At 40.6% G+C, this 25,925-nt stretch overlaps 2 protein-coding genes across 4 annotated transcripts in view; both read right to left on the bottom strand.

Annotated features, from left to right (window-relative positions):
- ZDHHC2 (zinc finger DHHC-type palmitoyltransferase 2) overlaps positions 1–4,972 on the bottom strand; it is a 37,367-nt gene extending 32,395 nt beyond the window's left edge. For both annotated transcript variants that reach the window (XM_064449503.1, XM_064449504.1), the window contains exon 1: positions 4,723–4,972. In XM_064449503.1, the coding sequence (XP_064305573.1) occupies positions 4,723–4,894 (172 nt within the window). In that variant the 5' untranslated portion in view covers positions 4,895–4,972. The remainder of the gene's footprint in view (positions 1–4,722) is intronic.
- Positions 4,973–13,564: 8,592 nt separating this feature from the next.
- Positions 13,565–25,925, bottom strand: part of MICU3 (mitochondrial calcium uptake family member 3) — a 66,663-nt gene continuing 54,302 nt past the window's right edge. Inside the window, exons 14-15 of one of the 2 annotated variants that reach the window (XM_064449501.1) lie at positions 22,960–23,034; positions 13,565–15,956 (exon numbers count right to left, since the gene is read on the bottom strand). In XM_064449501.1, coding sequence (XP_064305571.1) covers positions 22,966–23,034 — 69 coding nt within the window. In that variant the 3' untranslated portion in view covers positions 13,565–15,956; positions 22,960–22,965. The remainder of the gene's footprint in view (positions 15,957–22,959; positions 23,035–25,925) is intronic. The other variant, XM_064449500.1, reaches the window with a different exon arrangement.

The following is a 25,925-nucleotide window of genomic DNA, read 5'->3' as shown; positions in this document are numbered from 1 at the left end:
ATTATATCTTCACCATAGTCCTTATGTTTTCAACTTAAAGCCATGGTTCACATTTCAAGGCACAAAACCCGTAGGCAGTACACTAGGCACTACATGGAAAGACAAGCAGTCATCCTTAAACACAGACTTCAGTTCAATTTCAGAAGTAGAGAATGGCAGCTGTCTTTGAAAGTCTGAGAAAGAAATCTAATGAAATTTGAGAAACGCCCAGGAGTTCTGCTGGCTAAAATTCAGAAGCCAATTGTACTTCAGCTGCCAGTTTTGAAACTTTTCTGAAAGTAACCAGGCATCTTAGAAGAGGAAAAAATGTGGTGTTTGCAAAACACTGTATAAAAACACAAATTTGCTTTGACCAAAATCTTTTGCTGCCTTAGCAGCCAATGTACAGACAGTATATTTACCTGATGTTTGACAACAGCCAACTGCTATGTTACAACGTACTAGCATTTCTATAGCCAAATGTAAGCTGTACATTATTATGAGACACGGGCAGCAAGTACCGTAAATGCTTTGATCTGTCTGGAGAACATACTGAGCAAAGCGCTCAAATCCAGCTGACCAAATCTTGGGCTTCAGCTTTTTTTCTTAATTTTTTTCCCCCTATCATCAGCTTCTCTCTCCATATTTTCTGCCGCTTCTGACCCCCTAATGACACTGTGCCATGCCTACAGGGCACGTATTAATTCTGCCTCTAAACTGTGATGAATTAAGCACTTTTTATCCTGCTGTAACTCCATCCCACTGTTGTTATACCGAGTCAAAAACTTCAATTCAGCAGTAACCAGTCTGATCCTCCAGCAAAAATCTTTCACAATCATTAACATCTTTAGTGGCTGGATGTCATTCTGGGTTTTTCTGTTCCATTCTGAAGGTAGCGGTGAACAGATCCCAGTCACATGTTCTACTCCAAAACCAAAGAACTGTCTTACGAGCTCTCCTGACCGTGTTGTGAATGTCTTCTTGTCCCCTTCTTCAACTGTGCTGAAGTCACTTATTCTTCTCCAAACCAGGCAAATCGCTTACCAGGTGGGAGTATTTCCTCCCTTTCCCCTCACTCAACTAGTCAAGAAATGCTTATTGCTCATTTCTATGTTTCGCAGCAAATCTATTTTCCTTCTTCAAAATGACAAATTCAAGTTCCATTTTTCAGATGGGCTTCCCTAAGGAACTGCATTATCCTTAGGATTAAAATCAGTGACATGTAAAAATGGGTCAAAACTGAACATACACAACCAATTTGTATTTATTAGATAACCCTTTCATTAGCACAGTTGATTTTTCACTAAAAACACCTGCCACCGCACTGTCAAATTTTCACATTTTCCTTCTCACATGCAACTCCCAATCATGAACTGGCAGAAAAACAAAAAACAAAAACCCAGAAAGGATCTCAACATTCGAGTTTGCCAAGAATGTATCTGACAAACAACTGTCAGAAACAGTGCAAATAAATAACTACTGGTTCTGACTTGCTTACCCAAAGCATGAAGTGGATAACTGCTCTAAGTCCCTTATATTTCTACTAACCCGAATTAGAGACACACATAAGAAGGAAGACATAAGGAAAATTATTTTCTTTCATATGTAGAGTTTACTGAATCCAATAGGTATTTTCAGAGTACAGGCACAAGGATGCAGAGGTCAGTACTCACTGTACTTCACCTGTATTTCCTCATCGGTTTTAGAGGAAGAACAAGAAATCTGTAACCCTCAGGTTTTCACAAACACATTCAATTTTTTTAAAGGGAAGGAATACCTAAAGGCCCATTAATTTTAAATGCAAAGGAAGTTATCTGGGGGAAAAAGAAAACTATTGCCAGACATAGGTTTAGAGATGACAATACTGGCAAAATCAAGAGAAGGGAACTGGATTAGAGAGAAGTTATTTTTAGTCAGGTGTTTTAAAACCAACTCATTTACACATTTAATTCCAGTATTCCATAACCAGCAGGAAGAATATAACCATTTGCTAGCGTTCAATAAGTTTCTCATTTTCTTTAAAGGTTACAGTAGAACGAGCATTTAACTGAATCCACTAATAAAAGAGACAGAACTCTAGACATGGTAGTACAACAGTTAAAGTTGTGGATTCCTTTTTCTGTTTCCAAAACCCTTTTTTTGTTGTTGTGGGTTGTTTTTTTTTTTCCCTAAAATGCTCCTCAATACTATAACTACTCAACTTCAGGGATGAAAGGGATGATCGTAGAATTTTTCTTTCTTTTTTAAAATAAATGTAATGTTCCTCCTACAACACTTAGTTGAAATGGCAAAAAACATTCAAAATACTACTTTTGAAACACTTTCTCATTACTAAAAGCTCAAATAAATTACTTGCGTTACAACTGTGCTAAGTCCTTGCTAAGACCTACTGCACAACGATTAACGCTGTTCCTGGTATATTGCCGTCAGCATCAATGACTGTAAGCTGCAATAAAATAAGCAGCTATATATGTCCTCTTTAGCAGTCAGTGCTGCAGGAATAAAAGATGCACTGAGTAGACAGGCTGGCTTCAAAGTGTTGAAATGCTTACAGTCTATTCCTGCCGTTGGCTTTCGTTCTCACAGTTGTTAGCTATTCCTTCTGTTGTTTACACTAAATATTCATTAGTAAGACAAGGCATAAGTTTATTTTAGCTTAATATGCCAAAAATGAGGGAAAACATGCAGATATAGATAAAAGATAGAATTAGTGGAAGTCGTGGACAAGTATCATGCTGAATTCAAAAACTGGGAGCCAGGCAGAATGGGGAAGGGGTGGTGGTGGAAACAGAAAAGATCACCTTTGTCCATAGAAAGGAATTCAGTAAATGATGTTTTAGCAGAGCTCCAGGACCCCCTTTTGCTATGGGTGGTTCTCAAGGAATTATGGTGCTATAGTTTATACTTTGAAGCAAGTTTCAAGCATGCCATTTCCTTAAGAGGTACCTGCTTTCAGGTAAGCTAAAACCCGATCTTCCTCTATTACACAGAATTACATGGAAGAAAAAAATACAGTAGATCACTCAAACGGTAGTGCCTGAATCAAGCCTAACGTACCGTGTAAGCATTGCAAGGCTGTGTATGTTAGGATAGATGTTAACTATAGGGTCACTTTCCCCCGAAACATCCTTGCCCTCCTTGTGTCAGCTTCCAGCTCCCCTTTCCAGGCTTGCTCAATCAACTTCTACAAACTTCCCAACAATTTGCTTCCTTGCGTTGGAGGTAGACACTTCAGATGTTCCCTTGTGAGGGCACAGCAATTCAAGTCCCAACTTCTAGTTGAAAAGCAGCATTTAAAACTAACAGATTTGAATGCTGTTGGGGGGGGGGGGGGGGAGGGGGGAGTGAAAAGCCCACCTCCAATATAAGAACCACACCAAGTCTTGGTATCTCCCTCCAAAACAGAGGTGCTAGGCCTGGCAATCACTTTTTCCTTAATGTCTCAACTGCTCAACCAAGCATCTGTAGGACAAAAATTTTATCAGTCTTCTGTTACAAAAAAAAAAAAAAATCTAAAATTTGATACCAGACTGTTGAGATTTTCAATGTGAACAGCTGAAGTCTGTCAAAGTTATACTGGCATCTAAATGCACTCAGCTTGAGTTGGGTATTTTCTCCTCACCACTGTTCCTTAAACAGACACTAAATGACCAACTGAGAAGACGAACATCGCCTACACTAGAGGGGAAAGGGGAGACAACAGCTAATTTGTATTCCTTTGTGCCATTATTGTAGTACTGTTCACGAAGTATTGGTATGACTCTAAAATACAAAGATTAAATTGTTTTCCACGACATATTCCACAAGAGAAACTGAAATTGATTCAAGGGAGCCGAGCGAGTTGGCCATTTAATAAAACCTTCTGGCTCTGAAATTCACACAAATACTCAGATCACACCCAGTCTCCAGGATATGATTAATTATTTGCCTAATGCTGAGGAAGAGCCAAGGTACATGGTCAGGACGACTCCTGAACGAACTGCAAGCTGCCGATGCCAAAGGCAGACCAAGAAGTTGTGACAGCCAGGCGTTTTCTTGGTGACTGAAGAGTGGCACGGGGAGACTCGGGGGTATTTTGTTACCTGTTCCCACTTCCACGTTAGCAGACAGAAGACCCTGTTCGTATGTATGTACGTACACACAGTGTATGTGCTGTCACGCAGTGGGAGGAAAACAAAGGCACCGCTAACTTTGCTCACGCCGCCTGCACAGGGCGTCTCCAGGTCCCACGTTCAGGGTTGCGGTGTCACACCCTGTGCACCCCACAGGGGAGATCTCACGCCCGTGACGAGCCCCGTGCGATCGGCCCCCTTCTCGCGTTGAAGTGGAAACGACCGGCGAGCCGGACACCAGTAGGCGCGGAGGCCCAGTGGGACCCCGGCCGTCTGAGAGGGCCCGAGCTGCGGCGGGGGGGGGCGTTCCTCCGCCGGTCTCCAGCCCGCCCAGCCCAGCCCGTCGGCCGGCCGCAGGCGGCGGCGCGGCCCCGGCCCAGCCCAGCCCAAGCCCCGGCCCCAGCTCTGGCCCGGCCCGCAGGCGTGGCGGCGGCGACCAGGGGCGGCCCCGGCGCCGACAAACAACTGAGCCCGCCGCTGCCCCCCGCCCCGGTCACGGCAGACACGGGCGGCGAGAGCCCGGCTGCGCTCTCCCAGCTGGGGCCGGGGCGGCGGCGCCCACCCCCGTCCCGCGGGAGCCCGTCGGCGCCCCCCGCCCGCCCTCCCTCCCGCCCGCTGCGGCGGCACTCACGCAGGCAGAGCTGGGTGACATAGGCGTAGTAGGACCAGCAGAGGATGCTGGAGATGAAGAGCACCGGCACCCAGTAGAGCAGCCGCTGGCAGCGCCGCCGCACGCCGCCCCAAGTGCCCCCCGCCCCGGCTGGCGGCGGCGGCGGCGCCGCCGCCATCTTCCCGCACCGCATCCCGGCCGCTCGTTCGCTCGCTCGCTCCGGGGGCCCGGGCCCCGGCCGCGCACCCCGCCGGAGCCCGCCCCGGTCCCTCCCTCCCGCGCTGACAGGGCTCTCCGGCAGGGCCGCTCCTCCCACTGCCCGCCCGCCCCCCGCTCCCCCGGGACGGGGCAGGGGCGGGGCAGGGGCAGGGCAGGGGCAGGATGGTGGGGAAGAACCCCCCGAGAGGTGGCAGGGGTCTGGGTGGGTCCGGCCACTCAGGCCTGGTAGGGGAGGGGGCGTTCCCGTGGGCCATAACGGGATATAACTCCCTTAAAGTTTGGGGCTGGGCCCCAAAGCGGCTTAGCTGAGCTCGGCTCATTTCATTACAAAATGAGTTACGTGCAGGAGCCGTCAGGTGTTACGTGGCTGGAGACACCGATGGTGCGTTCCCCACCACCACTGTTGAACTCCCGGTGCCCAGCCCAGCTTCCCCTGGCTTTTCCCTCTCTGAAACGGGTGGTGATACTTAACTGGCCTTGGGGACTTTAAAACACTTTGTTAGGAAAAGCGCTGCCTCATTTGCAAATACAGTTTCAGAGTAACGTGTAATGAACAACAAGCGTTGTGTCACAGCGAGTGAGAGGCTGTGGGGGGCCGTGGTGGCCGGCCTGGCTCTTAGTGGATGTTTGGCCAGGGGATGGTGGCGTAGGGTTGTGCTGACTCACTCTTTCCCGAAAAGGCTTTACGTTACGGCCATCGTAATGAAACACCTGTGAAATGTCATTGTAAAACCAGACGGTGTTGCAGTATGTGCGCCCAAATTATTGCTGAATTATTGTTCCAGAATTAGAAATGCTGAGCACGGCCCGTAGTATTTCTGCAATCTGCTGGAGTCTCTCAGAGCGTCGGCGGCACAGTAGGTAGGAAAGAGCTAGTTGATGAAAATATGTTTGGACTTGGAAAAAAGGCTTGTATAATGTCTCACATGGGAGACTACGCATGAAGCTAAGTAATCACAACCTGGAAGGCATACAACTGGCATTGATTAGGAAACAGGCCGCGAGAGGAAAACAAACTAGAGAAAATATAACAAAAACAATAGTAGGTGTGCTGCCATGTTCCAGAGTATGAAGCCAAGTTGCTAGCACGTTTCCTGAAGAGACAGAAAAAGAAGTTGACTATATGGCTGCCGTGTCTTTATGTAATGCAAAATCCTGCACCCCTATTGCAAGACTAGGCTGAGGAATTTCAGTTAGCCACAGTGAACCGGGTGAATGAGCAATACAGAACACTGTATTGAGAGGAATATTATATATCCCGTATGCCAAGTAAATTATCTTTGCCTATTCAAGAAAATGACTCGTATATCATTGTGAATGGCTCAGTGAAACAATCTCTGCAATGTATGGTTATTATAGAAGAGAAATGAACAACGTATAATGCCATTGGAAGACTGGAATATAGTAATTTAAGATTCTGTATAATGGGGAATTATGTATTATATATTGAAAAGGCAGAGATATAGTGAATGGTACTGAAAAACTAGATTTGATATTCCTACATACTGTATTTCACAAAACAAGAGGAAGGGGACCAAAACCAACATGACATAGACAATAAAACCAATTTATTTTACCTGTAATTAATTTCGCAAATCATCGCTGAGGCCATCATTTTAATACAACATTTAAAGAGTTTTATTTTAGTATGTTTAATTAAAACATCCATCATTATTCAAAACAGATTTTAAAAGTATACAGCAAAATTACCATCGCTTGAAGGCATACCTCGTGCTTCACTGGCAAATGTTAAAAGAAATGAAGGCAATTTAGCTAATTTGATGGCTTCTCACAATTATTTGGAAATGCCTGACAATGACCTCTCTCAGGTAGAAGGGATCACACATCTACTGTGTTGTGTGTTTCCAGGGATATGTGGCTGCACCATGAGAAGTCGGCGGCTGGGAGCTGGATGCATAAGGGTGGATTAGTTTTTGGACTTTTGCAGTTTCGTACTTGGGGGGCTATGAAAAGCTTTCTCTTACAAACCATTTTAAAATGCTGTATGTGATACAGGGCTTACTAACAACAACACACGCCAGGGGAACATGGTAAACAGTAAACACTTTAACATAGTAATTAATTCTTTGAAATAATAGTTATACAAAATTATGTATATAGAGAGGTGGCAGTTTGCCAGAGATGCACGAATAAAAAGATGATGTGTTACAAGGACCTGGAATTATATCATACAATTTCTGGTCAGAGGCTTTTTTTACCCCTTCATGGAAATGGGCTTCTGTAGTCCAGCTTTCTAACTCTTCCATGGCTACTACCACCCTCTTCTCACTGCTCAGATTTCACAATAATCAGAATTTTCTTATTTAGTATGCTAATAATTACATTAATAATAATTATTGTACCATACTTTTTACCAGAGCTCCAAAAACATGGTAATTTTGGTTCAAAATTAGTGGAATAAATAGGCAAACCTCACTTTAATTTAGTTGGGACAAAAAAGCCTGCCTTGACTGATACTGCCAATTACCTTGTAGCATCCTCTGCTCAGAGAGCTGAAAAGAAGCCCTCTCTTTTGCCCTTGCGCTCCTGGCTTCTCCCCATGGATGTGGGCTCTCTAGCTCTCCTTCGTGCCCGCAGTTCCCTTCTATTCCCTCCACGACTCTCATCACTTTGCAGGTGCGTCATGAGAGACCTTTTCTTCTGCACCTTTCTGCCTCCTACCCCTCTGTGGTATGACCTGCAGAAATTTTAGGCAGCAGTGTAAAAAGTCAAGAGCGAGCATATTCAAAGGAGCATTGCGTTATGGCAAAAGTAAATCCTGGGATAATCTAAACTGTTAGGTATTCATGGACAGACTTCCCAAATGACTGTACTTGGGAAGGCTCTCTGCAGTGAGAGAGGTTGCTTGAGGCGCAGTTTATTGATGCTTGTATGGAATGTTCACAAGGAAAAGATGGATGAAACGAAGGTAATTTACTGGCTTTTCTTCCTGTCAGGAACTGGGCTGAGAGTTTGAGGAGGAGGCTTGAGTGTTTGGCAAATCAAACCAAAATGTTCTTGTCGTAAGTGGTACCACTCAGCTTTTCCCCTCAGGCAAGGTATAGGCAAGGTATTGCTGGTGGATTTTTTTTTTTAAAGTGTCTCTTCTGGAATACATTTCTAACATTACCATGTCTGACTATTCTCTGCATCAGGCTGTGCGACCTAGGTAGTGTGAAGGGGTGTTACAAGAAGCAGCTGCCACCTGCAGCTCCGGGGCTGGGAATCTCCTGCCTGGCCACTGGAGCCCAGCCTGGGGGGCTGGCCTCTCCGTCACAGGCTGGTGGATGCGGCTGCTGCTTTCCTGCTCAACCAGTGGCAGCTTCAACAGCACCTACGTACAGAACTCACGCAAGTGCCAGCAGCAAAGTGCCCTTCTCCCTTCCAGCTGTCAGGGCTGAGGCTCACTAGAGAAAGCACACACGTGCACACCCCGCGCTCTGCATTCACAAGCACGCACGCAGTTGCAGATCCCCAGGTACCGCCACAGCCTCCCTGGCTGCCTGACACCCCTGCCCGGATCCCGGGCCCTCTTACCAGTTCCACGGTCCCCGACTCGCCGCCTGGTCCAGCTTGGTGCTCACTGCATTTTGACAAGGTCCTCATCCAGGTGATCTTGCTGAAACAAGCGTCCTCCTGCTCCACATACCCTTACCAATTGTCTGGCTGACCAGGGCTCTTCCCTGCTGTTGTCTCTTGAGTGTTGTTCCATTGGTTTTGTGCGTCCTTATGTTTGGCTTCTCCCCTTCTCCTTATCATCAAGGGCTTGACGAAGTCCTTGATCAGGTGACGTTAACGAAGCAGGTGCTCTCTCCTTCGTCATGCGCTGACAGGTAGATTCCAGCTAGGTTTCGATACAGAAGCAGAGAGTGGAAATAGTGCCTCTTTCTGAAGGAAGTCACCTTGGTGCCTGAGCACGCAGTCCTAATTAAAAACTACTCCTGTGCAAGTTGTCCATCTAGAGCAAACAGCAGTAGAAGGTTTGTACATGGCTCATGAAGTTACAGAGGCACCTTGAATGCATTTTATTAAGATGTGATAAACAATTCCTGATAATGAATCTCATAAAGTAATGGCTGCAAGACAGAAGGAAATTTCAAGCGAGGGAAGATGTTTAATATACAGCAGAAAAAAATTATCTGTTGTTGATAATTTAGCATACAGTCTCTTCAGAGTTCAGTTTTGTACCAGTTTGAAAGGCCATACAATTTCAAAACGTAAGAATAAAAAAGTAAAATGATCCACAAAAGAAACAAAAGAGATTATGTAAATTAACAGTGTCCTTCTTAATGTATACGTGATTTGAATGCCACAGTACTGCAGTAAGAGAGCATTTGTCAAGCATTCATTTAGGCTCCTGCAGATTTAATATCCAAGGCTGGTCATAGATGTTCACATTCACGGTCCATTCATAGGTTATGATGAGTAGCTGGAAATACCATACGTGTATCTAGATCATTACATTTCAGTTATAAAATTACATTGAACTCTTAAGACTACCATTACTACAACTTAGTGTGGAAAAATAAGACTTTGTATTATTATATAATTTTAAGATGTCACAGATTTACTGTGCTAGGACTGTTTGAAAATTATAAAGCATGATTAATTTTATAATCCCGTAACTTCCTGATGAATTTAAGCTCAGTATTTGGTTAATAAAAAACTCCCGAACTAAGTATATGCAGAATACAGTGAATGATAAATAAACACACAAGCAAAATGCTCTCAATTTAAGAAGTATTTTTCAATCTGACTAGGACCCTACTGTTTACAGACTCTGAACATCTCCTCCTCTATGTAAGCAGTCTGACATGGTGAAATACTTCCTCCCCCACCACGTGTCCCACATACTCAGTGGAGCAGCAAGAGGAGGAGGGACAACAAGACAGGAGTATAAATTTTTGCCTTTGCACAAGTGCGATACACAGACCAGCAGCTGGAAGCAGGAATACACAGACACAGACATACAGACATGTGTCACTAATTAGGCAAACCAGCAGCACTACAGGGATGCTGTCGGACCTTCATGACAGCCACGGTGCTGCTTGCTTCTCTCCAGAATGTTTGGGTGTGGGACCACGCTTACCACACATAGGAAAAGAAATCTCTCTGCAATGTCTCTGGCATAAGGTATCACTTAGAAAAGGTATGTTGCATCCCAGCTGGAGTCAAGTACCATCTGTGTTCGGTTCATGGCTCCCAGCTACATGAAAACAAGCAGCTTAGCAGCCTCTCCAGCCTCAGCCTAGCTGTCAGATGTATTTGAATTGAAGGGCTGGCCCAGATGCATTCATCCTCTTGCTTGCCCTTCATCCTAGCTAGGTACTTAATTATTTGCTACTGTTTGTTTTAGCTCCTTTTTAAGTAACGAAGTCCGTCCTGAATTTCTTGATTGCTGCCCCTGAATTGATACGATACTGTATCTGTCGGAGTCTGCCTTCAGGGAAGTTGTTGAAAGTCATATTTGGGCTTATTATCCATGACTCCTCCATCACTTTCAGCAGTAGTTTTTTCATGGCATTGTTTTTTCCCAGATGTATTCAGCTTGGAGTTTTCATTCCCCTGCTGCTTTCCCTTTTGCCACTTAAGGGGGAAAAATTTAAACCAGTTCTACTGTACATGTGTCTACTTAGGCAAAAACCACGACCCCTAGAGTGGAAAGCCCCTAAAGAGCTGTATGTAAGAAACCTTATCCCATCTAGTGACATCCCATGCTGTGTGCACTGATCCAGTGGTTTCTACCCTTCGGAGTAGAAGTTATATGGCTTAATGGTTGACTCAAAAAGCAGGAATCTAAATGTAAAACTATCAGTCTGACAGTTTTTGTGTTTGGTTTTTTGTTTTTTTTTTTTAGATCAGACAATTTAAACCCACTTCTACACAGCTAATGCCCTGAAATGCTTTGACAGCACTGAGCCGCTCAGTACCTTGGTCACACATCCAGGTTTGATCACTGTTCAGGGATGAGGTACCTGCTCACGTTCATGCTTTCTATTGCTGGGGATCCTCGGAATATGTCTCTGCACAAAATGCAGTGACAGCCACAATTAATTTCTTTCCACTTCCTCTGGACTGCCAGTCTGTAAACCAGTTTTGACAATCTGTCCACTGTCATTACAAAGTGATATTGAAAAGGGTGCAAGATCCACAGGACCAGAGAAAGTAAATGCTTCGGCAGCCTCTCAGGGCATTTGCCCAACACGGGGACTTCTGGATTCCAGTCCCTACTCCTCATACTGGGTTTTGTCATGTGGTTTCAAAGTGCAAGGGCATATTACTGTCTTTACAAGCTATGCCATCTGTAAGACGCATAATTTGATAGCAACTACCGCAGCTCCTCAAGTCCCTCTGAATCCAGACTGCCATTATCCTACTCTTCAACTCTGCTTCAGGCAATATATTTCCACTCCCTCTCACATTCTGTCCCCAGCACTTTCGTAACTGGGAGCTGTTTTAGTTGAATCACATATATACATACGTTTGTGATATTTTATTTTTTGCTGTGCTAATTCCTAACTGAGCCGTCTCACCCCCGTCACACATGTGCTACTGGCCATGAAAGATGTGCACGAGAATGCACAGCTCCCAGGGGCATCATCTTACGACATCCCTATACTCAGTATTGCCTGGTTAACTAGTTTAGCTAGTTGGCTGATTTAAAACAGATCTCGTGCAATTCTCTGCCTGGATCCGTTCAGAGAGCCTAGGTGACTAACTTCAGGCTCAGCATTTTACTGCAGAAGTTTGAAAACTTCAAAGTTTATTTTTACAGCACTACACTCTTTGAATCTAGGTTGTAGCTTCTGAATCAGGGGTAGAGTGAGTTACAGTTCATTGTTGCAATCCAGAATGTACAACCTCAGGCAAATCACCTAAACCAACTTAATAGTAGAAACACTTATTAAAAAATCATGGCTTATGGGTATGGCTGCTTAAAAAGGAGGATTATAAATTTATTGTCAGAAAGAAAAAACTGTAAATGAAAATTACTTGCAATGGATAGCTATGAAACAGGAACTGGAAAAGCTCCTATGCAATGATATTAATTTAATTTCATTTATTTTTAAATTAAGGTGGACCTATAAACAGGTAACTCAGCTCTGTGTGCTTTTAAAAAAACCCAGGAGTCTCAGTTTATTTGCTTACACTGAATAAACAGAAACATATTAGTAAAATTTGAATACATTTAATATGTTGCTGTTTCTACAAATGTTTACATATGTATAAAATTAGGTATTTTATATTAAAATTTCCAAGTGAGTACTAATATTTTTATGGAAAGCTCCTAGCTAATAGTCACGTTCCTCTGTGGGAGGAATTTGTAAGTCAAACTAGTGGTAAAAATTAGCATTACCCATTCAAGATTAAAGCACACCCCCATGTATTTAATTGTGCGTGTACGGAAAAGAACATAATACTGCTAAGGGCACCATCTGCTGACAGGTTCAGGGTGCCAAATGCTTTCGTGGTTTTTCAGATACAGGGAAAAATACTGTAAGTTCAAACCTCACATATATTAGAAATTATTCATATTAGTTTCAGCTTGATTTTAAGGGGAGTTCACACTTGGTATTGCCACAAATTACTTCTCTTTCAGATTCATTTTTGAATAGTGAGCTTTTGGTCTGATTCTTTTCCTTCTGCAAGTATTAGTCTGGAGTTCTTTTGCTAGAAACTGGCTTGAAAGCATCCTCAGTGGGACAAGAGAGCAAGACACATCATTACATAACGAATATTATGCAATGTTGAATCAAAGTGAAAAATTCCTCTATCATTTTTTTCCTATTTTATTCCAATGCATCCTTATCCTGATATTTAAGTGGAAAAGAGGAGATCAAATAACTACAGACACCAGGCAGTATGACCAACGATCTGCTGCAAGTCACCGTTAAGTAGTTTCTTTTTCTTCAGGCTGATAAGTTGCTTTGTAATACAAGACAAGAATCTGCAGTGGAAGTAATTTGTATAGACTTACTGCCAAAACGTGCAAGGAGGGAAACTGCCAGGGTGATCTTCAACATCAGAAGATTAGCGGGGAGCAGCTTGCAGTACAGGGTGTTCTGCAGGGAACTAGGAATTCATCAGAGCTCAGACAAAAGTTAGTATCACAAAGCTACCCAAAGCCGCAGGTTTAAGAGTTACCATTTTATCACAATATACACCTGGTCTGGGCATCAGTGGGCAGTTCTAAGCATCTGCGGAATATCTTCTTATATTATTACAGGTTTCTTAACTTACAGAAGAGAACAAGAGCCGTTTCTATAAAAAGCCTTCATTTACACAACTTCTCAAATAATCTAGTTGCAGCATACAAATTTTCTCTGCTGCCAGGGATCTGGTGGATTCCGAATAAGGTTTTATCATGCATAGTGACTGCTGCCTATCCAAGGGGTGCCTCTATAGCAGATGGCATGTCCCATCACCCTGCTTTGTTTTCACCTGTCTGTCCTTGCACGTCCAGCTCTTTTATACGGATTTCTGTGGCAGAAAAGCAAACCTATCTAAGATAATGACCAAAAGAAGCAAAAAAATCTATTTTTTGTGACCATGAGATGCTCTAATTCAAAGCACTTGTATATTCATGTTATGCCAAAAAATTTTTTTGAGAAAAGAATTTGAATGATATACACTGCAAAGAAAATTAGTTTCAAGTGCATTTATTTTGAAATAAACATATGCATATATTCATATTTATATTAAATAACTTATTATTAAACATGAGAAAAAAAAAACCTTAAAAACTAATCTGACACTTTCACATTCTATTTTATATTAAGTGACTATAGTTAGGAAATATATAGAAAAATGATAAAATTGTCTCAAGCCAGCCGTAAAAGCAAAGTGCACTATTGCCTAGAGCAGTGGAGGAGCGAAACGATGATGGGGTTGCTGCTTCCTCCAAGGGGAGGATCCCTGGCAGTGGGCAGTAGTGAATGAAGAGGCAGGACGGGAACCCCTTCGGTAACTCCCTATCCTTTCTTCCTGTTTTTTGTCCTTCATCACCGAAGTAGCAAATTGGGTTTTGTATACGCTGACAAGAAGCAGTGAGACAGTTCTCCGTACCAAGACGATACATTGAAACAATTAATTCCCTAAATGTTCATACAGGGACTGCAGCTTATCCATGTTCTGTTATGTCTTTATCCCAATTTATTCAATTTTTCCTGTTGTTAGTAGTTTAAGGATGCCAAGGTGAAACTTTGGTAAGTATTTATCATGAAGTATTCTCAAGTAGCATCCTTCCAAGTTTTCTGAACTGGCTTTTTCTCAGACAAAGCCACAGGTAGCACATTTTTTTCCCCTAAGACTCCCAGAGTGGAATTTCTTAAAAAAAATCTCCCTTTTCATTTTATTTTGATTTTTAGCAGAGATAAATCTTATTATAAATGAAACATTTCTTAACTTAGGTGTACTTCCACAGATGCTATACATCTTTTCTATTCACATGTGATAAATGATGGTATTTGAGCAACATGTGCACTAAATACAACTTTGAGAAGTTTGCTTACAGGTATTTGGAGTAATAAAAGATTTAAAACCATTATTTTGGTTCTATTTTAATTGTCAGACTCCAGCAAATATTTCCCTTTCCGATAACAATTTACTGACGTTAGTTTTAGTGTGTGTATATTCGGCTAGAAATATTTCAAGGCACAGATTGTTCCTAAATAGATACAGACTTACTTAACGTCCAGTGAACCTTTTCAAGAAGGATGTAAGAAATGTGTGTTGGTGTTTGTTTGGGTTTAACTCACACCACCTAACAATCATCTTGAAAGGGAGTAAGGAAAACGCTGCTGCTCAATTCCAAAGAAAACATTTAGAGAATATGAAAACGAAATGTTAACAGTGTCCTTATCACTGTTTCAGTAACATCTAAACCTACAGGGCATGAAGGGTCATGGTGGCTACTCATCGCCTGTCATCTCCATAAACTTTATAAGGCCTAATTTATATCTAATATTTGATGCGTAATATTCAAATATTACAGAGTGTTGCTCTGTACTGCTGCATGCATTCATGTTTTGTTTCACCTTTTTGTTTGACACAAACACAAGTTAGTTATCTATTTTTCAGATACTGCATTCCGGAGTAGCAAATTAAACAACTATAATTTCTACTCAGTGCCACATCTTACTTCATATACAAGTGCACTATTCACAAGAAACACATGAAGTTTTACTCTACCAGAAATATATCAGTGAATTTGAATGTATGGCAATAAAATTTATAATAAATATTACAAAGTGTGTGTTACTTAAGGTGAATTTGAACATTTTGACTTTTCTCACCATACTGCTCGTAAGACATCTTAAAATCTGTATTGTTTTTTTAAAGGATAAATTAATAAACATAGTAGTAAGACTTGGAAAATCTGAATATTATAGTCTATACAGTACCTTTCCTAGGTAAATACCTATCATTCACATTATGACTGAAACAGCTTTGTTAGCTTCTAAGAATTCGTACATTCAACTCGTACATAATTGTTATGCTACTTAGTATATTCATTCCCAATTTAGCACAAACTTTTAACAGTGCTGTTCTGGAAGCAAATTCACAGTCTAAGCTGATGTGGGGCAATGTCTCTTCATTGCCAAAACATTTGCCTACTCAGATGTAAAATTTTTGTTTGTTTGTTTAAATGACAAACGTATCTCAAAATAATAAAAAATAATGTTAAAAATGTATTCTTAAAAAAAATAGTTCTGCTAATCAGGTGATATAGCTCGTTGTTTAAATAAAATACATACTTCAAAGCAGTTGTAAGAGTTGATGATCACCATATTAAGTGGAAAAGAAGTCCTGTGTTTTCTACTGCAGCAGGAAGATTCGTGATTCACCCTGGATGGTTTGTTCTCAATTAAGAATTCATTGGAATAAGTAGTTCTAGCCAGTGCAGATAATCCTTCTTTCTTCCTTTATCTCAGCATATCTCGTCTCCGAAATTGCTTCCATAGATCTCTGAGATGTTCACTGGTTACAGTCATCACACAAGAGTAATATTCCTTCCAACCATACTTTGGAGTCTCCTGTGAAAAGTGAAAAACATACAATTGGATACAGATATCGTTCACTAAATTCCTTAATATTACATTAAATTTGACTCACACTCATACAGACTAGATCTATGTTTTAATATTAAAATCATGAAAGATCTGTCATGGTTTTAGCTGGGATAGAGTTAATTTTCTTCACTGCAGCTGGCACAGTGCTGTGCTTTGGACTTAGTGTGAAACAATGTTGATAACACACCGAAGTTTTGGTTGTTGCTGGGCAGTGCTTGTACTAGTCAAGGACTTTTCCAGCTTCCCGTGCTCTGCTGGGTGCACAAGAAGCTGGGAGGGGAGGGGGCACAGCCAAGAGAGCTGATTCAAACTGGCCAAAGGGATATTCCATATCACGTGATGTCATGCCCAGTATGTGAACTGGGGGAAACTGGCCGGCGGGGCAGCGATCGTGGCTCGGGGACCCGCGGTGTCAGTCAGCAGGTGGTGAGCGGTTGCATCGCTTGTTGTTTGGGTTTTTTCACCTCCTCCCAAGGTTTCATCTCTTTCTATTTTCTTTTTCATTATATTACTATTTTTATTATTATTATTACTGTTTTATTTTAATTATTAAACTGTTCTTATCTCAACCCATGAGTTTTCTTACTTTTGCCCTTCTGATTCTCTCCCCATCCCACAGGGGTGGGGGGAGTAAGCGAGCGGCTGTGTGGTGCTTAGTTGCTGGCTGGGGCTAAACCACAACAGATCAAATACTTCTCTGACCCAGAAGTACTTCTGTATAATGAGGGTTATAAATCCACACACAGGTTAAGTATTCAGAACGCATCCTCACCTCACAGCACACGGTTAGTATCAGCAAATAGCCTATGTGTATTAAAAGCTGTAAGAAAGGATTTCCTCTTTATTCAGGTTTGCCCTGCTCTCTCTCTAGTTTTGCTTCTTGCTTCTTCATGTTGACACTGTACTAAGCCACCTCTAACACCAAATAAAAAACACAGAAAATTACCGATGTTCAAGAAACTGAGGCACCAGCAAAAGCCAAATACAAAATAGGCAGATGATAGGAAAGCTTCTTTATACTAGGTTACTTTAATCCTGAGCTGCATTGTAGTTCATTGACATTAGTAAGTGCCCACACTGAATGGAGAGGAGTATCGTCCAAAGGCTGGCCTGGGAGATTCACTAGACTCTTATGCTGTCTGTAGTTATCACTGGGTCTCATTATTGCTTCTGCTATTCCTAACTTCACAAGCCTATTTTGATAGTAAGTTCAGAAAGATAGAACAGGGCTAAATATTCCGTCAACTGGGAAAGAGGCTAAGTAAGGAACAGGAATTGTAATTGTAGATAAGTCAGAGGCATTTACAAGTAATTTTAAATTGTAATTCATCTTAGAAATTAAGTCCAGTATCTGGAGGTCAATGGTTACAGTGTCAAGGTGAGAGATTGTCTGATAGCTTGTTTTGGTTGAACTGAGTGAAGAAGTTAAAAATACTGTGACGTTGCAGTATTTGAAAACCAACCATCAGAGAGTGAAGCCTACATTTCACTTATTCTTATTACTCATCCTGTATAATTAAAAAGCATAGAACATTATGCATTAGTTGTAAATATTCAGAAAACAATCTAATCCACAGCAGTACGTAATCCAGACTTTAAATGAAATACTAGAAACAATACTTACATGAACGCATAGTTTAGTTGAGATCTACGGTCAATCTTATGAAAAAAATGCATTACTTGCAAAAGGCATTGCCTTATTTAAGAAAAGCACTTTCAGTTGATTAACCAGTGCTTTGAGATATGCATTTATTTTTTATTTTATGAAACAGGTTCAGAGAAATGTTCATGAAAATCAGTAAAAGAAACACTAAAGTACATTAACTGTTCATATACTTATTTCTAATGTATGCACTGCTGTTCGATCTACTCTCAGCGTACCAAATCCTTACACAGAACATCCTGTCCACATACTCTGCAACACTTTCGCATTTCACTGGAACATTTTACTCCCACTTTACTCAGGTATGTTTTTAAGGTTCGAGTCAGTTTTAGGATCAAAAGTCTGGGTTCTGTAACTTCCAGCTACCTTAGCAAGATGAGCCAGGGAGGCGTGCCTATCACACACTACCCACTTTATTGGCTTTAGAGAAGAGGTAAGCAACAGTCTCTTCAACTACTAAGGAACAGCCTCTTCAGGTATTCAACTGCTGTATATTAGGGAAGTATGGAAACTAAAAGCTTTCAAAATATTAACTACATGACACATTTAATGTTGCTTGACTGAATGAAGTATTTACAGAAGACAGAAACATGACTAGCAATAAGGTTCTTAATGAGTTGCTTGAGTCCTTTTTGTTTTTCTTAAATTTTCTCAGAATGAAATTTACTTCCCCAATCTGTGCCAAGATGCTGTTTGTAACTATTAACTATGACTTTCTATAAACCTTTAATCAGCAATTTAGAAGCCCTGCAAAATTCAGAACATCTAGAAAACAGTTCTTTTAATGCAAAAATCGTAAGATTTTTCAAGAAATTATTGGGACTTACAACTTATTTCCTAGATTTACAATTGTGACATATAATATTTATTTTCAATACTTTAGAAGTGAAAAAAATTGGAATTACAGATTAAGTGGTGTCTGTTACAGTTAGTGAGCACACAAATAGTTTAGCAAACAGTACTTTCAGCTGGACTTGAACCCCTCCTGAAGTTGGCCTCTAGCATCCTTCTTTGGAAATCAACCTTGAAAACGCTTTATTAGAAATTTCCTACATAACCCTTCCATAAGGCACTCGAAGTAGAGCTCTCCTCTCAGCTCTGCCAGGCAGCTCCTACTAATGTGGTTTTTTTTCCTGTCCTCCCAGCAGTGTATGCAAAGGAGTACCTGCCGATGCAGAGCTGGGCTGTGTGCCCTGCAGGGAGAGCGATGCAGAAAGTCAAGCTCTCCAAGACCATTGCCAGCTCTTGGGACCACACAGAGCTTGTACCGTTGTTCCCCAAGGAGAGATTTTCATTATTTATTGTAAGTGTATAACATTCTTTACACTGTTAAGTAAATTGCATTAGTGCAATTTAGAGATACATAAGGTACAGCACAATGTGTTGTTTATCCCTTTTCAGGGTGCGGATTCAAAGTACGGTATAATCTATGGTATGTATGCCAAGTATCTTAATCTCTTTCATCAGAGTTCTACATTTACCATAGAAAGTATATCAAAGCAAAGACAATGATCTGTACACTTATATTTAGAACAAAATAAGAATAAGAGTTATTGTATCGCACCTAACTTTGTGATGTAATTGCAGCAGATTTTTGTATTTCACATACATTTATGTGGTTTTTTTGTACGAGACTGAAATTTAATTACCCAACTGGAATTGTCCAATTTCAAATCTCCAATGATTCCATCTTTGTTTTAATCTTTTCAATTTGTAAACTAAACATAAAATAATTATTTTTAGAATTATGTAAATTCGCTTTTACTCCACACTGTATGGCAAAGAATTAGTTTTGTTTGCCTCCACAGTAACAAACTCCTGTATCACTTCACATGTGTTTTGGTTAAAGTTTCCATTTCCATCAACTGACACTTGGAAAAAACTAATAAATTTGAAGAAATATTTTAAGTTAAGTAACACTTTGCACAAATAGGAACTCAGAATAGGTAACAACTGGATACGTTACTCTGTGTGTTACATTACAAGACACATGAGCAATTGCTCAAGTGAAGAGCAGTAGCTCTAATGTATCTGCAGGGACAAGGGAATTTTACATATTTGAGGTTTTGTTCTGGATTTGGCTGGGATAGAGTTAATTTTCTTCCTGTTAACTGGCATAGTGCTGTGCTCTGGATTTAGGATGAGAATAATGTTGATAACCCCCTGATGTTTTAGCTGTTGCCAAGCACTGCTTAGTCCTTGACTAAGTCATGGACTTTACAGCTTCCCATGCTCTGCCGGGTGCACAGGAAGCTGGGAGGGCAGGGGGCACAGCCAGGACCGCTGACCTCAACTCACCAAAGGGATATTCCATACCATATAACATCATGCTCAGTGTATGAACTGAGGGGGAGCTGGCTGGGGGCAGTAATTGCTGCTCAGGGACTGGCTGGGCATCAGTCGGTGAGTGGTTGCATCGCTTGTTTATCCTGGGTTTTGTTCTGCTTTTTTTTTTTTTTTTAATTTGTTTTCACTACATCATCATTATATTATTATTATTGTTGTTGTTGTTGTTATTGTTATTATATTTCAATTATTAAACTGGTCTTATCTCAACCCATGAGTTTTCTTTCTTACGCCCTTCCAATTCTCTCCCCGTCCCACCAGGGGGGAGGGTGAGTGAGCGGCTGGGTGGGGCTTGGTTGCCGGCTGGGGTGAAACCACAACAGGTCTACAGTGCATGCTTGAGTGCACAGGGAAGAGATATCTGATACAGACCTACACCAGCAAGCTTAGGTACCAGAAGCATTCTTGTTATAGCATCCAGGAGCTCCAGGTGGGAAGAAGAGCAGGGTGAATAACCAGCAAGCTCTATACTATGGCAGTGAGGCTGCCTGTGGCCAGGTCAGTGCATGGAAAACCAACCTGGTTTCTCTGTCTGTCTCCCAGTGCATACTATTATCAACTTTAAATCTTTTTTCTTGGGAATGTCTTTATACAGAGTGAACAAAATCTCCCTTCATAAATCTCCACTGTATATTTCTCTCCCAGTTTACTCCATCTCAAACGATGAATGAATGAATTTATTGCTTGAATTCAGACCTCTGTCAAGGTGTCAATGTATGTAAACTTCATGCTTTTACGACAGTCTCTCTTTTTGTTGCCAAGCTCATTTTATTAGGCTTGATGATTAGATACTGGATTCTTTGTGTCACTGCATTTTGTTCTGCCTGGTCACATAACCTTCACTGAAATTATTAGGAAAGCATCATGACTGTATACCATTTTGCCAGTTTCCTGCAAGAGCTGTTCCGTATCTTAAAAAGTTTACAGTTTCAAAAATACTTGATATGCAACTACAATGTAGGTTGTGGCAGAATTAGTGGGGACAAAAAGACTAAGTACTCCTAAAATGATTTTTAAAACAACATAGGAAAAGAAGAAAGGAAGTTTTGAAAGTCAAAAGTTTCAAAGAGATGAAGTTACATAAAATAGATCTAAAGCCACAAATTTCCTCTTATGTGACTGATGAGTTGGATTACTAAAATATTGGTTTAACTATTTCATTAGTCATTTACACTTCCCAGAAACCAGATGCTTTGTTTGCTAAGATAAAATTTCATTTTGTGTTCCTCACATATTAGTACAATGCTTCAGTATTTGGTTTATACTCATAAAGAGGAAGTATAATTTAAAAAATGTTAATAGTTAATCAAAATAATAAAGAAGTAATCCTATGTATGCTAAATGTTACATGTACGAGAAGCGTTTATGCAGATCAAACAGTACTCATCTTCCTTCTAGGAGGACATCAGCTGTGTAAGCCTGGACATGCCCCAAGCCATATTTACTGAATTTCAAAGAACAAGCCTGTTCAAAAGATGTGTCACTTCACTGAAAAAAATTATGGCATGAAGAGTCCCAACCAACAGCATCTGGGGTACATGACATGCTGTGCCATGGGAACAGGTCAATAGTTTAGATATATTCCCTCTCTCTTACCTGTCTTGCATAGGGGTCTACAAAAGGAAAACATCAGTGGGACTGGTGAGCTGGTGGGCTACCAGTCTGGGTAAATGGACCCCACCTCTCATCCTTACAGACTTAGATTTTCCAATGTGCTGGAAGTCAGCCACCACCCAAGATAAACAGGATCCAAAACACTTCTGCTTATTGTACCTACGTTCCTCACTTCCCTGACACGCAAGGAATTTCATGGCGGAGTTAGGGAAGAAAGACTTAAACCAGAGGCCCAGCACGCTCAGTGGCATACAAGTGCTCAGAGAGGCATATGACAGGAAAGGGGAGGATTCAGGTGGTCAGATGCCAATATGCTGATGTATGGAAGCATCTGAAGATGGTTATTAGACAATTTCAGCTTAATACTGTGCCTCAGAATTAAGAACAGCAGGGAACGACAGTCAAACCCTCCTGGCTCAGGAGCATGAGATGTGCTGGCTGCTCCACACGGTCCACTCGCACCAGACCACTGGCTGTGGGGCCTTCTTTGTCATGATGCACATCTCTTAGTTCCTCCCCTCTGCAAAATAATACATCTAGGACCTACGTGAGCTGTTCACAGCCTTCATAGCAACTACTACAAAGTCTATAAATATGAACAGGAAAAAAGTGCTCGCACCAAAACCTTAAACTGCAAAGGAGCAAACTCTTCCTTTATGTAAAAGAGAAAGGTCTACTAACACATTTCTGGTGTGTCCACCATGTGACAAACAATTTCACAATATGGCTATAGGATATGCACGCCCCGGTCTTTACACCAAAACCCACAGTGACATCTAATTGTAAGAAAGAATATTCATGTAGTGGATACACAGAAACAGCCATGGTGGTCATGTGTGGGCACAGCGCTGATTTTTGAAAATTGCTGCTGTAACATTCATCAAGCCAAAACCACATTATCTTTTTCAAAAGTGTAACTGTGTAAATCAAAGTAGAATCAAGTTACTAACAGTCTCTCAGGAAAAAAAAAACCTGCCTCTACAATATTCATTGGTAAATACTTATTAGCTATAGGTACCTGAGGTATTATTTGAAAAGTGGTCACAGGACAGACAGAAAACAGCCACAGAAACTATGAAAGAATACTCTTCCTTATTTCAAACATAGTACAAAATTGCGGCTGGCTTACAAAACAGTGACATTGCGAGTCAGTCATTGCCAGCTCCAGAATAAAATTCTACTGCTTCAGTCAAAAACACAACATGACGCTTTGAGCTATTACATTGCTTACAGTCAGGTAACTTATTCCTCAATTTTGGAACGGGAAACAAAGCAGTGACAGTTTAACATTCAGCCATTCCTGCAAGCATGCCAGCACACTCAGACTGGGCTGCTAACACATACCGTCATTTATCTGCTATAGAGTTCCTTCCTCACGCAGGATTTGAAAGTAGTATACCTCTGTATAGGTTTGTAGCCCTGTGGAGCAGAAGATGGAGAAGTGCGCAGATGCAGACAACATGTGAAGGCAGGCAGAGGTAAGCATAAGACAACGGCATCATGAAAATACAAAAAAATGGCTTTAAGTGACAAATAGCTAGAAGATACAGTAAAATATGTGCTAGGCAAAATGTTTATCATTTAGTCACTAAGTTCCAAATTTTTCAGTTTAAAAATGGAATTTATAAAGGAAAGGTAATCTTCTTATATATTTTAAATTACAAAAAAAAAAAGAAAGGGAAGAACTATTTAAACCAAACAGCAAGCAAAAATAAGGCTGTTTGTGTCTGCATTTTTCACGTTTATGGCAATACTCTGACTGACCACCTGATGGCAGCTTAATATACTAGTTTGTTTAAAACTACTAAAACCAAAAATGGTTTCAGATTATAAAACTGTATTCCAGAAAGAGAGAAATTTCATTTGATAAACTCTTTAAGACATTCACTTTTCCAAAAACATGCCAAAAAATGTATTTTAAAATTAATATTTATTGTGTTCCTATAAGGGGTAGTACCTGACCTTCCTCAATTTTATAAGTTTATGACTAAGCTTTTAAATAGGACAAAGCTGGTAGGTACTGACTGACCTTTCAGAACTCCAGTTTCATTGGACTTGTGTAACTCTTTACTCTTAAATATGTTTGCTTTAGTCAGACTATATAACTAAGATGATCAAAGGACTGGGAAGCCTGCCATACGAGGATAGGCTGGGAGAGCTGGGTTTGTTCGGCCTTGAGAAAAGGAGGCTCAGAGGGGATCTCATCACCATGTACCAGTACTTGAGGGGTAGCTACAAAGAAGATGGAGACTCCCTTTTTACAGGGAATCACATGGAGAGGACAAGGGGGAATGGACACAAGTTGCTCTTGGGGAGATTTTTCACAGAGGGAAATTTTTCACAGTGAGGACAGTCACCATTGGAATAATCTCCCCAGGGAAGTGGTTGACTCGGCCACGTTGGACACCTTTAAGAGTCGTCTGGACAAGGTGCTGGGCCGTCTTGTTTAGACTCTGCTCTTCCTAGAAAGGTTGGACTAGATGATCCCTGAGGTCCCTTCCAACCTGGGATTCTGTGAACTACAAAACGCCCTTTTCTAAAATGCATGGTCCTAGTACCAAGCTCTGTGATGCCCTCAAGGCTCTTCTGGGCAAACATTTCAGTATAAAACTTTTTAAAAAGTTGAATTACTAAATGTAAGATGTTAATTGTAAAATCATACTTCAAGTCATAGGCCTATTTTAAACTTAGATGGTTTTAGAGTGATAATCAGAGACTACATTGATTTGAGCAGACATTAATTGTAGGATACTTAACATTAAAATGAGGCATTTACACTTTAGAAACAGGTTCAAATTTCTCACAGCAAAAACTTCCATGTTGCTACAAAATACTGCATAAGCAGAAGCTTATGTTCTTTCATCCGTATAATGGAACTGACCAAATCTTAATATGGATTTCAAACACAGTTATTAACAAAGAAAAGGTTAGTGATTTGTTAGTTTTGATTTAGCACAAAACAACATTTGAGCCTTCCACATTATCAGAGCAAGGGGGTAAACTTTTACTTGTTCTGGCCACACTAAATACTGTGTAACTTCTAATGTACAAACAATAGGAAACAATTAATGGCATTTTCTACCAATTTGCCCTGGGCAAAAGGTTCTTACGTGTTTTCGCCTTTTAATTCTAAACAAAGATCAGGGTGTGTGGGGTGTTTATTAAACTGAAAAGGCAAATTTTTGCAGAGTTTTTACCCACTCTTGGAAAGATCAGGTTTGTGTGACACTTACAAAAACTTACTGGAAGTCGTAATTCCTAAGTTTGGTACTGTAATTGTCTTGTAATACTACTAATTATTGAAGAGAATGCATTTTTCTGAATACTCTAATAAGTCTGCATGTAACTGAATCACGACCATCTCCTGTGCAATCCAGGATATATCTCGTATCTAATTAAAATTAGACATATCATTTATGAAAGACCATGCTATTCTTCTGACATCCTTGGCTGTTTTTTATAGTTCTTTTACAGTCCACTGGAATATTTTATAGTGGCCTAGGCAAAAGAAAGATATCTACATAAGACTGAATAGTGCTGGATGATATTTTTAAAGATTATATGTGATTTCTGTCATGCATTTTGTGAAATAGAAACATGTAATACATTTACAAGAATTACTTAGTAAGCAGACTGTTTTCTGGTTAAATTAACATACATTGCACACTTACAATCAGTAAACAATTAAAACATATAGCTGAACATCTTGAAACAGTTATGAAACAATCATCATTCCCACACCATAATAAAAGGAATTGAGGACCAACGATGAAATAAGTTTGTTACAAATGCAGTGGTGGTTATCCACAGTTTATGTTTGATCATAGTATTACAAAAATAACAAGCAAACTATTAGACTCAACACCACTTCACAGAAAGTTCTAAAATTATATTTAGGAAGCTAACTGAAAATGACTAAAAGTACATTACAGAAATAACATACTGAAATGTCAATTTAGGAACCATCACACAGTTTAAGATTTATGTCTAAGGGATTAAGCTGTCAGTAAGAACACCATTTTACATTTAGGTAAAAATGTTAACACTTGTCATATGAAGAAAAAAAATGTGACTTTTATTGATCATACTCTCATTAAAAATTTTTCTGATACTATAAAATTCCCCTATACTACACAGAACCTGAAGAGGGCAGCAAGGCCTATACATTTACCTAAAAGGCAAAGCATGATTTACAAGCTTGTTCCCTATGAAAATTTTCTGCAAGTAATTTCCTGCCCTCTAGCTTCTTGTAATTTAACCCTGTATTAGATACTGGGTTAAACTATCAAAAGCAACTCTGAACTAGAATA

The sequence above is a fragment of the Phalacrocorax carbo genome, chromosome 4 (assembly GCF_963921805.1).
Source record: "Phalacrocorax carbo chromosome 4, bPhaCar2.1, whole genome shotgun sequence".
Taxonomy (NCBI): domain Eukaryota; kingdom Metazoa; phylum Chordata; class Aves; order Suliformes; family Phalacrocoracidae; genus Phalacrocorax; species Phalacrocorax carbo.
The sequence above is the reverse complement of the archived record's forward strand: the minus strand, read 5'-3'. Positions and strand labels throughout refer to the sequence as shown.